General features: G+C 42.5%; 1 protein-coding gene across 1 annotated transcript; it reads left to right on the forward strand.

Annotated features, from left to right (window-relative positions):
* Window positions 1-1,549: 1,549 nt before the first annotated feature.
* slc45a4b (solute carrier family 45 member 4b) lies at window positions 1,550-10,143 on the forward strand. The gene is made up of 9 exons (XM_012839355.3): window positions 1,550-1,785; window positions 2,652-2,900; window positions 3,446-4,087; window positions 5,066-5,254; window positions 5,494-5,673; window positions 6,215-7,290; window positions 7,774-7,873; window positions 8,225-8,436; window positions 8,862-10,143. Exons 3-9 carry the CDS (start codon window positions 3,814-3,816, stop codon window positions 9,216-9,218), a joined length of 2,388 nt encoding a protein of 795 aa, XP_012694809.2. The 5' UTR covers window positions 1,550-1,785; window positions 2,652-2,900; window positions 3,446-3,813; the 3' UTR covers window positions 9,219-10,143.
* The last annotated feature ends 2,369 nt before the right edge of the window (window positions 10,144-12,512 follow it).

Genomic DNA, 12,512 nt, shown 5'->3' on the forward strand with positions numbered 1-12,512 from the left:
CAATGCCAGGCTATTTCTGGTCTTAGTTTTGTTCAGTCCCACAACTGAAAACACCCTCTCAGCATCTGCATTCGAATGGGGCAACACCAGGACCAGCTTGGCGACGGCAGCAAGCCTCTCAAATTCTTTGGCTCCTGTCACCTATGGAAAATGAACCAAGAACAAAATGGAAAAACATACCATATTTTGTTTTGATTAATACTGTAAGTGTACTGTAACAAAGTTCAGATACAACATGCATAGTTTGCATCATGTATGACACAATATATGCATGCATCAATAAAAGCAACCTACGTAGCCAAGCCACACCTGCCAAAAAGAAAGACAAAAAAAATGTATACCTTATGTTTCCGTGTTGCCATTCCAGCCCAGAAGCTTTCCATCTCAGTTTCGTCCTGAAGGGAGGTTGTTGGCATAGTCTGATAATTCAGAAACTCCTCACCCAGGTGGTCATGCTCCTCTGGCCCATGGTATGGGAGGAGATGGGGAAACCTATTTATGAAAGTAGAGTTACAGGTGGTTAAGTTATAGGTATATTGTCATCAACCAGCCGCAGTTCATACACATCTTTGAGGAAAAGCCATATAAGAATAACTCATGTGCAGTTTAGGAGTGAACATACCTCATCATAAGCATTTTAGCTAAGATGATAGACAATAATTAAAGAAAAAAACTAACCTTTCAACAAAGTACAGGACATCTTCAATGCCACTTTCAGCCCACTGCCGCACATCTACAAATTATGCGTGTTTGATCAGTGGCTCTTCCATTGGCAGCTTCTTAAGTGCATAGCCCACAGCACTTGTTAGGAAACACATCTTCATGGAATGAATCCACCTGCCGTGGTGTGATGTCACCCTCATCAAGATATCTGTTAAGTTTAGCCCTGGTTGTGAACCCAATGTTCAACTTTTCCCCTGTACAGATACAGCATATCAGGTTAACATAAATGGTTTAACATACTGATGCAGCAATATCAGCTTGACACATAGGGCAAGAAATCCAACCAGAAGCTCACTGTTGGAAGGACTACCACAAACCCTCTACGGCGAAACCGTGAGAGTAAGAGCTGTGGCTGTGAGTAAAAAGTTGTGTGCAACCATGGATACAATTCTGGTTAGAAAAGTATTTACAATGGTCCGACTGAGAACTACACTTCAGCCCACCTAATAGTTTGCCTAAGGGGGGACTAAGGTGGTGGAATCAATGACAGAAGACATGACTTCTGGCTTTATATTGTTTTTGCTGCAATCAAGACACACAAACTGAATTTAGAATATTTAACTAAACAACAAAACTACATGTTCAGTACGGCAAACTTGGACCCCTTTGTGACTGTGGGCCCAGGGCAGCCCTTCAAGCTAAAATCCCACACAGGGAAAGGTTACCTCGTTCAACACGCTCAAATTGATGTGTTGAACGAGGTAACCTTTATTACCACGTGACAAAGAAACAATTTTTCGAATGAAAATAAAAGAGAGAAAAAATGTCCTATTTTTTAGTAGGATTTGTTGGGTGGGTATATTTCGATGATGGTATATCATAAGTAGCTTACGTTTGCCAGACTTCATACATTTCAACATAGGTTACTTCAAGGCAAGCACAACTTGTTTTTCCACGTTCTTTTGAAACAGCAGTTGGCGATAGCTGCTCTTTAGTGGTTTGCCGTCACTGGAAACCCTCTCATTATCATCATACATGGACGCTTCTACAATGGACTGCCATTTACAATACATCTGATCAGTCAGACGCACCTACAGGATTACGGGTTAGATAGGCAATCAGGTAGTGTATTCGCATGGCTTTCATTATCTGTAGACCAAGACCAATGGCGTTAAATCAGTACCTTTTGGAAACATGACAGAAATGCAAACGCCAGATAATGAATAAAATATAAGAAAGTTGGCTATTTAACGCAATGCTAATTTGCGTGAATAAATCTTTAACCTAAGCTAGCAGGAGTTAGCGGGGAAGCTGTTTAGTGTAATTCATCTGCTCAGTTTGCTAGCAAAGTCTGATTCAGTACAGCAGTGTGTGGCACCACGTTAAAAGATAACCCTAGACATCTAAAGATGCCGTTACTGGTGAACATGACCTGTATTCATGGTTTGACGGCTCCTGGTTCAACGGATTCCCAACATCAGCTAAAGTCTCTTTGAGTTACCTTGCTAACTAGCTAGGATACCTAGCTAATTATACTATCCTAGTATCCTGGCTATCCTGTTAAGTTGCCATTTCGCCCTAGCTACCGTTGTTATCTAGCGTATGTTAGCCCACTAGGCTAGGCACACTAAACTGACATATTGGGACGCGTTCAAAAACCTGCTTTTAAAAAATATTGAGTGTGAACTAGGCAGCCAAATAAGGATACAATGTTGTCATATGTCACCATGTCAACATATTAACGTAGATTATGGACTTCATTTAAATTGGGAAGATACGCTGTAGGTAACCTAAAGTAACGTTAGCTTTCTAGCTAATGTTAGACAGGTTAACCTGTCTGAACGAGCGTTCAGCTTGGTAACAACTTATATTTCCTTGTTAATTGTGTGTGTGATCTCTTCTGTTTTCAGTTACCAAACGTACATGCAGTGAATTCTAGGAGGTTGACAATCACCTGACTTTCATCTGGTTTAAACATGTTTTGACAGGCTCATACTCCTTTGCTGGAAAATTCCTGAGTTGATTCTTCAAGGGTGGAGTTTTGCTTCAGAAACGTACTAAGGGGGATGGGCAAGTGCAAAAAGCAGTGTGTTCCTTGGCAATCACTGGCATGACCAACCTGCTGATACGAATACTTTTCCCTTGTTGCCTACGAGATTGTGTTTTACACAGGATCCGCTATTTTCTTCACCAGAACCATGCAATTTTAGCAAGCCATTCCTTGGGACTCAAACCGGGTACGTTTTTCTTTACTTTATGAAGACAAGTGAAATATTGTGGGTTCGATTTAGCTCTTCTCTGTCCACGTTTTTGCCCTTCAACACGAAATCAGTAATATTTCTAATATATATATATTAGTGTGGTTGTATATATATATATATATATATATTAGTGTATATATTACATTATATTAGTGTATATTATGTGGCTACTGACTGCTTGCATTTTTCAACTGCTGTTGAGTCTGTCGGTTGGTTTAACTGGGGATATTGCATCAGTGCTATATTACTCAAACCATACTAATTTAACCTTTGAGACTTCTGACATGCAATACAACTCCTGAACTGCCAACTCACCCTGATATTTGTGAGGAAGATCCGCTGGCATGTTCGTTTAGTCTATTTGCTATGATGTCCACTTTGAAAATGTCCTTAATGCTATGAAGATATGTTTGTGACTTGCATGTCTTGGTTCCTCTTATTTTTGAGTTACTCAACCATGTTAAGTAATTGACTGGCCTGGTGAACAGTTTCTGGGTTCTAAATGCTTCTGTCCATCACAGGCTGAACAGAAATGCTTCATTTATCACTCAGTGGGGATGCACCAAAGAGCCTCCACATCTCGCAGGAAGATCTTCCTTCCCATAACTTCTCCCCTGTGCCTCTATTCTAAGGAAGCCATGCCTTGTCTACCTCCACTTCTAAAATCTATATGGATTTTTTTAACCGTTAACTTTGCTAGACAGTGAAAGTCTACCAAACCAAATGGTGCAATCCGAGCTACCTCAGTCGACACAACTGCTTGTCCCCATGTGAAATCCTCCATGAGTGTGGATTGGACAGCATCCTCTTGGACGTTCTGAAGAAGGGGAACTGGAGAATAAGAGCTCAGGACAATTAAGTGTCCTGTTCATCAATCTGCAACAAGTACATGAAGGACGCCATGACCCCCAAGACCGCCGGCGCAGATGCCGTGTGTGTTCTGGATGAGGCAGTGGACCTGCCAGAGAACAGTCAGAGCGGCAGTTTGCATAAAGGGAAGGTGTGCAACCACGAAGCAGAGAGCCAGGATGAATCGGCCAGTGAAGGTCCCACCAGGCGCATCCCACTGCGCAGATGGATCATGAATGGAGCCGTCATGTTTGGCCGGGAATTCTGTTATGCGATGGAGACGGCCCTGGTCACACCTGTACTGCTGCAGATAGGTAAGGTGGAGGTTTACCGCTTTAGCCTTAACCTTCTCTCATTGTCTCACAGTGTTGTGCATACATCAACTGTTTGTAAAACAAAGGAATCAGGAGGTCTTTTTAGTAACCTTGAAGTTGCCTGACAGACACCTGTTTTATTTTCCATTGCCAAAAAAAAAAAAAGAGGGGGAAAAAAACAATAGCTAGGGAAAGATTGGTGGGAATGATTGGAATGTGTGAGTCGGCACATTTTTCTCATGCTGTTTTTCTGAAGTGGAAAATTTGTGAGGTCATCACCAAATAAATGGAAACTTCTCTGCCAGTGGGATTTGATGGAGATTTTTTTTCTGCTGATAATCAGTAACTGGTTTCAACAAAGTGAATCAAACATGTTGTGGATATAATGGCTCTAATTGTGTGGAATGGGTGTGGGGTTTGGGGATGGTTAGGCCTACCTGCTGATGGCAGGATTAGCTCATAGCTCCTGACAGGGAAAAGCAGCTCCTGGAAAGCAATAGTATCCTGTTACTAGAAAGCCACTTTGAAGATGATTCAAAATGAGCTTATTCTCACTTAAATTGTGCTAAAAGACTTACATTTGTCTAAATGCCGGCAAGACTAATTCTCTTAGCAACCACCATCGATGACTACAAGAAGTTTGTTAGGCTGTTGAACCAGGGTTTGCCTTGGTCACAAAATGTAATTGCATCCTCTAAATGAAAGGTCCTGTTATGTAGACACAGCTTCTGACATGGTTCCTGAATTGAGGTGTGAATAGTTGAAAGAGAGGTAAAAGCCTGGTTCAGGAGCTAAATGGTGCACAAATAGTGAGCACTTCACTGCTTGCTAATGCGCTGTTTAATGTTAGTGTCTGATCAGGTTCCGTTTTAGCTGAACATAAGTTCCTAATAAATCATTAGAGTTTGTTTGCAGCATAAACTATCCTAGTTGTTTGAAGGCGTTGGTCCTTGTTTTGTTTGGTGTGGCTGTTCCTAGGTCTGCCAGAGCAGTACTACAGTCTGACGTGGTTTCTCAGCCCTGTCCTTGGTCTGATCTTCACCCCTCTGATTGGCTCTGCCAGTGACCGCTGCACCCTGCGATGGGGCCGCAGAAGACCTTTCATCCTGGCCCTCTGTGTGGGGATGCTGATGGGAGTGGCCCTGTTTCTCAATGGCGCTGTGATTGGTAAGGGATTAGCAGCCATCTTCCTGGAAGAGGAAAAGACAATGCAACAATTTTTGTCATTAGAAATCAGTTTCGCAAACTGAATAGTAAAAGCATTTAAAAGTACCTTAAATTATTATTTATATACATACATACAGATACAGATACAAACATATATATATTTATTTATATTATTATTATATATTTTTTTTAAACTGATAAATTCTGCTGGTTCTTAACTCCTTCACTGTCTGTGTCAGGTTTGGCCATCGGGGATGTGGTTGGGAGTCAGCCTGTTGGCATAGTGCTGACGGTGCTTGGCGTGGTGGTGCTGGACTTCTGTGCAGATGCCTCAGAAGGCCCAATCCGAGCCTACCTGCTGGATGTGGCTGACACGGAGGAGCAGGACATGGCCTTGAATATTCACGCCTTTTCAGCTGGTAGGCGCACACCACATAGTATTCATATGCTCACATTGGAAACCAGTGTGAAAATAGACCCAAGCTTTGTTGGGGTTTATTTTTTTCCCATGAAACGGTGAGAGATTAAGATTAAAGGTTAACTGTTGGTAGTAAATGTCAAGCCAAGCAAACCTTTAACTTTTGTTTTTCTTTAGTTTTATTTTTCTAGTTAAACTTTCCACCTGGATTTGGGTGATGTATAATCCCTGCTGTCCTGTATGGAATGTAGTCTAGTGTAGTGTTTGTGTGAAGGTTCTCTAAGGCCTTATGGTTTTCTTTTATTTGCAAAAATGCAAACCTGATATCACTGAAAACTTTTTGCTCTGGGAGCTTTGTGATGTCTGTCTATAGAGGTGTTTTTAAATAGATAAAATAGTTTCTATTCTTAGTTTTATAATTACAGGTCACCATAAATATGGTATGTGAAGTCATTTTTTGTAAGATAAGATACTTAAAGACTTTTCTTATTCATATTCCTAAATTCTGCCAAAAATCAATGAATCCCTTCCCCTTCTCCCAGGACTGGGAGGGGCAGTGGGTTATATGCTGGGAGGTTTGGACTGGACTCACACTGCTATAGGCAAAGCCTTCCAGGCCCAGGAGCAGGTCCTCTTTTTCTTTGCTGCCATCTTCTTCATCATATCAGTGACACTTCACCTGTTCAGCATCAAAGAACAGCCATACAGTAGGCACCGCCGTGAAGGTCTGGAGGGTGAAGAAGAAGTAGATGACCTGTCTCTGGTCCGTGCCAACGGCAGTCTGCCCCATTTGGACTTCATTGGTGAAGAGGAGCCCGGCAGAGACTGGCACGACGAGCATGACCAGAAGGAGCAGGAGGTGCAGATGGACTTCCTCAATGTGGACATGGTGCGGTGCAAAAGTGACTCGGTTCTGGCCATGCCAGATGCCACCATCGAGCTTGACCCAGACCTGGATCGGGATCGGACTCTGGGTTTGATTCCTGATGTAGACTCTCCATTTGTGACTGATGACGATGCTGTCTTCCGGAACTTTCAACCAACAGAGCAGAGCCCTTTGCAGTATTATGGCAGCAGTCTGCGTTCCCGGGCACAGGCGTCGGCCAGCAGGGATGAGCGGCTCTCTGGGGCCAGCAAGACCGGGAACGGAGCTCCGGCCGGCTCCAGCTCGGGCGCCTTCGCTCTGGCAAACAAAGTGAATCAGCGACTGCCCTGCGCCCCGCCACGGCACCGGCACTTCTCCTTCTACCGGCAGCCTTCATTCACCTTCTCCTACTATGGCCGAGTAGCCTTCTTGCGGTCGCGTCGTACCCGTGGCAACATGTCGCCCATGCGCATCACTTCCTCCCGCAGCATGAATGACATCTATGAACTGCCACGGCGGCCAGGACGCCGTCTGCAAGAGAGGGGCCTGTCAGTGTCCGGCAGCGAGGACGAGGAGAGTGAGGACGGGGAGGCGGGCACCACTGTCAAGCTGCTGTGGCTGTCCATGCTGAAGATGCCGCGGCAGCTTGCCCGCCTCTGCCTTTGCCACCTGTTCACCTGGTTCGCCATCATGGCAGAGGCTGTCTTCTATACCGACTTCATGGGCCAGGTCATCTTTAAGGGAGACCCTAAGGTAAATTGACAAAGCTTTTGTTTCTCATCACATTCCCACTGCATATTATTCATAGAGAGCAGCTATGAATGGAGAAAAGTACCTCTAATATAGGAACACACAGGAGCAACAGATTCCCATGTTTTTAATTAGTGGTAGCTAACAAGCTATAAAGTTGCAGTCCGTGATCTTAATCCAATAGACTAAATTCAGCTAATTGCTCCTCTCGTTCCTGTAGCTGTCCAGAAGTAGGGAAATAAACCAAGCGGCTCGGACCGAACCATATACTATTTCCAGCAACGCGTTCAACAAATCAACACGTTGCTTCAGGAGCATGGACTGGAGGGGTGTAATTTGATTGGCTGATGATGAGCTGAAATTCTTTCGCCAGAATTTCAGGCTGGTACCTTTCAGCTCAAGCAACTTGTGAAAGTGTGTGTGTGTGTGGTGCGCTGGGTGTGCTGTGCACAGAGGGGTTACTTGTGTGTATCCTCTTCCTCCCAGGCTGCTGCCAACTCCACTGACCTGCAGAACTACCATAAAGGGGTTCAGATGGGCTGCTGGGGCTTGGTGGTCTATGCTGCTACAGCTGCTGTCTGCTCAGGTGGGTCACCGAGATCTACTACCACATCACACATGACGACTTCACTCTTTGGTCTTTCCTCTCTCTCTTACTGACACCCATGTTTTGATCCTCCGTCTTTGCTAGCAATGAGCATCAAAGGAGGATACTGAATCAAGATACTGAATTATTTTGTTCACGCAGATTAGCATTGTTGATCTGTATGTTTTGAGATTCCAGTTGGCGAGCCAGATGCACTTTAATACCCAGTAATAAAATATAAAAAAATCTCAAAATGAAGGCCATCATATTCATAAAAACTTGGTTTCCAATTCCAATTTTGTGCAATGTTCTGCTGAATGGACAGACAGATTTTTATTTTTTTCCCTACAGTGGTACTCCAGAAATACCTGGACAACTTTGACCTCAGCATCAAGATCGTCTATATGCTAGGCACTTTGGGCTTTGCAGTGGGGACTGCAGTGATGGCTATCTTCCCCAACGTCTATGTTGCCATGGTGATGATAAGCACCATGGGAGTCTTTTCCATGAGTATCTCCTACTGTCCATATGCCCTTTTGGGTCAGTACCATGAAAGTAAGGAGGTAGGTATCAGTTTAATAAATATAATCTAACTGTCTTTTTTACTTAATAACGTGGCATCATGAGGGTCCAACAATAATTGGAATGTGTGGCCATGGCCAACGGTCATGCAGTGTAGTCTAAGATGAGGGAAATTCTAACAGAGTACAAACCAACGTGGAAAGGGTTCAGTGTTGTAAATCTCTGTGAGATGTAAGCCAATTGTGTGCTTTGTGACACACTGATTACAAGTCCTGCACAATTGTCTTGGTCTAGTGATTCTGCTTTGACCACCATGAAATAAAAACTTAATCTTAAAAGAGTTAATCTCCTTCCAAGGTCCTTATTACATTTATTTCCAAATGCACTCAATAGTGTATATCTCTGAAAAGACTGGTAGAAATGGTATGTATTGTCATTTTTCCCCGTTTCTTTTCTCTTCATATAGTACATCCATCACAGCCCGGGCAACTCCAGAAGGGGGTTTGGCATCGACTGTGCCATCCTGTCATGCCAGGTGTACATAGCCCAGATCCTGGTGGCGTCTGCGCTGGGTGCAGTGGTAGATGCTGTGGGCTCAGTGAGGGTCATCCCCATGGTGGCATCAGGAGGTTCTGTCCTGGGCTTTTTTGTTGCTGCGTTTCTCGTCATCTACCCTGACACGCCGGAGGACGAGGAAGAAGAGCCGGGTCAGATCGGCACAGACCCTAGCATCACTGTGGAGTACCACCTGGACAAGCCCAGTGAGCTGAAGCTGGAACCCCGAAATAGCAGCTGTAAGCTAAAGGTGGAGTCTTCCATTTAAGGCTTGGGGAAACAATGAATCTCAGACTGTACTGCCTATCCTTGCACAATCACATATTGTTTTTCTTAAGTTTTATATAATTTTTATTATTCCGTTTTTGGAGCCGTTTCAACTCCCATGGTTTTCATGATATCGATTCTATTGCAGCGATAACAGGTCCGTCCTAATGCACTTAGTTAATTGATGTCAGCTGGTTTTGTTTTGATTGCCGTTTTTAGTTGCTTATTTTCCCATTGAAATGAAGGGGGGAAATGATGTGTGTCGATGCTATAATGGTTAGCATTGCTGCCTTCTAAGCAATTGATGGCGATTCCCGGCCAGGACGCCCTTGTAAGTCGCTTTAGACAAAAGCATCTTCTTAATACTTGACCTGGAGTGGTATGCTGAGAATCAGTAGTCCTGAACGAGGAAGGCATATGGTATGCTGAGGATGTGCATTTGAAAGGCCACGAGTTTCTGGCATTGTAAATATTCAACCAACTAGATTCTTAGAAAGAACAGCATTTGACTACCACTGTTATAAAAATGGTTGATGTGTAAACGGTCCATATAATTAGTTTGTTACAGATGAGGGAGATGAAAAGTGAAAATGTTAAAGTGGTGTTTAACTTTCATGTTCGAGCTAACTGGATCGGTCTGTCTTTATCTTGTTGCAAGATACGCAGGATTAGTGAAAACCTTTTTCACTTGAATGATTCGATTTTGCTAACGTAAAACACTGGATCGACAGTGTAGGCTGACGTTAGATGATATATTGGCCCGTTGAAAACCATGCAGATAACCCTGTGATTTTTGTATTTGACGGGAATTTAAAATGTGGTACTCATGGGTGTAATGTAGTGTAAGTTAGGTCGGTTGAAACGGTTTTACTGGACCGAAACTAACTTCACCTGCACGCCTGGGGTGGCTAATGGTACGACTCCATGAAAAGAAATGCTAGGAGGCCAATGTAACTAAGTTATGTTTTCGACGTGTAGTTTGATACGTTTCTGAAATGCCGTGAGTTTCTGTCCTACACGCTTACAAAACAGCAAATTGACTACATTTTCTGTAGGGCCAAGTGAGTTGTTGTAAGCTTGTGATGTAACACAAGATAACAACCAACACATCAGTAAATCCACTGAAAAACTCACCAACAACCCCGCTAATGTATTCATTATGGTTTACAGAGACACGGAAAAATCTGTGAAAAAGCATGAAATGGCTGATATTCTTAGAATATAATATGGTTAGGATATATGCATCATCCTATTGCAAAAAATGTGTAGTGATGATACTATGACCGAAACATTAAGAAAGCGAAGACAGGTGACTTTGTTATCTGTGTCACTACCAACTCTGTTAAACTGGTGCAGTTTCCTTGTAATAATACTGCGTTCATAGCCCCATCTGTCTTCAAACCACATTTGCACACATACTGTGTTTAACAGAATATACAAGAATACACGAGCAGATTGGCCTCATACCTTCATCAAATGTATCGATTAACAAACAGCTGTTTTTTGGAGACAGAGAGAATGCACAATTATGTGGTAGCCTACCCGTGCATCCCTGTTTCTGCAGAGGAGGTGCAGATTAATGAAATGATCAAGATGTCTAGTCATCAAAATATGTGTGTTCTTGTGTAGTTTGTTGAACACAATTTTGGCACCTTTTCCTGTGCACTGCTTTCATTCCCATGTCTGATCCGTGCAGTTACTGTATAGTGCTCCTCTACTACTGCTGAGCAATCGCACTTTGCATGTTATTGTGTAGAGGTCAAATTGTGAATTTGAGGAGAGCAAAGGGACATGGAAGCCCAAATCAGTTTTGTATTTGCAATGCTGTTCATTACAGTAATGTTAGTCCGCTCACATATTTAGCAAACGCTTTTGTCCAAAGTGACCTACAGAAAAAAGTAAAACGATATGATCAGCAACCAACTACAGCAAATGCTTTTAAACAATATTGTATATCAGATGGTACATTTTAACAATAATGATATAAACTATAACTATAGTAAATAATAGGGCTTGAACTAATACATTAGATGACAGATGAGTTCTTAAGAGGTGAGTCTTTAAACGCTTTGTGATACTCTTTGACGGAACCGTGGCTGTCACGTGATTGGATAGCACTAGGTAATGTCATTCCACCACCGAGGTACCACTAATGAAAAGAGTCTTGATTTCCATCTCTTGCTGTGAAGACATTCTTCAAGAGAATAAAGTAGTCAAGTTCTTCCTAGATGTCGATAAGGTGCGTTGGACACAATGAATAGACACCATCAACTCATTTTGAACATTGATTGATTAATATTATAATCGGAGTGGCTATTGGTACAGATTCTTTGGCAATAAGGAACTATTGCACTATTGCCACGGATCCGTGTCAGTAGCAAGGTTATTATAGTTTTGCATTTTTCACTAGTTTTTATTTTTATTTCGTTTTGACTTTTTGTTTTCAATTTCAGTTTAGTTTTAATTAGTTTTCAAAGCGGGTTTGCTAGTTTAGTTTAGTTTCTATTTTTGGAAAATGCTTAGTTTGAGTTTAGTTTTTATTAGTTTCAGTATTAGTTTTAGTCTTTACTGTGGAATGCAACAGACCAGGGGGGGGGGGGGCAGTTCAGGGAAGCTTAATTGTTTTGCTTGCAAAACAAAATGCTCAAAATGAATAGAAGATACAAGCTACAATAAATAATATGTAATAAAAACTCACCAAACATACCATTTAAAAAAAAAGTATTCACTTAGGACAGATGAACAGCCATCCACCAAAGACAACTATGAAAGATATGTGTCAGACGTGTGTCAGTCAGAATTTGCGCATGTCCTGCTCAAACAGACAGGAGACGGTGAGGCAGCGACGAGCTGTGCCTTATCTCAGATTGCGCAATCCCTCACAAACTGGGTTAAGCGCATGCGTAGAACCTATTTAGTTTTGCTGATCTGACGTAAAGCCGCAGTGAAAAAGCACGGAGAGGAGGCAAACAGTATCTCTGCTTCAATGAAGGGAGCATGCGAGAGGCCACCGGTTGGGTTAATGCTTGTTCTGCCGTTACTCTCTTATATTTTACCTTGACTACGAAAATAGAAGATTCTATAGCTAAGCTAAAACATTTCTCATAACTGGACTTTCAATCAAAACGTGAATTGATCAATAATGGGAGATCAATGCCGTAGCTAAAAGGTATGATTCAAACCACGGGACAGAAGATAACTCGATCGACTTCTCACATCCAAAGCCAAATTGCTTTGTAAATATTTTGAACCTCAAGAATAGATTTGATTTTGGACGTACAGCGGAGACCCTCAG

Source organism: Clupea harengus, chromosome 11, assembly GCF_900700415.2.
Source record: "Clupea harengus chromosome 11, Ch_v2.0.2, whole genome shotgun sequence".
In the NCBI taxonomy this organism is placed as follows: Eukaryota; Metazoa; Chordata; class Actinopteri; order Clupeiformes; family Clupeidae; genus Clupea; species Clupea harengus.

What these genes read in the sequence shown, in the direction of transcription:
- slc45a4b (XM_012839355.3), top strand. Translation starts at nt 3,814, where the DNA reads ATGAAGGACGCCATGACCCCCAAGACCGCCGGCGCAGATGCCGTGTGT. An exon ending in TCTCAATGGCGCTGTGATTG is followed by an intron (nt 5,255 to 5,493) that starts GTAAGGGATTAG and finishes TGTCTGTGTCAG; the next exon opens with GTTTGGCCATCGGGGATGTG. An exon ending in TCTTTAAGGGAGACCCTAAG is followed by an intron (nt 7,291 to 7,773) that starts GTAAATTGACAA and finishes TCTTCCTCCCAG; the next exon opens with GCTGCTGCCAACTCCACTGA.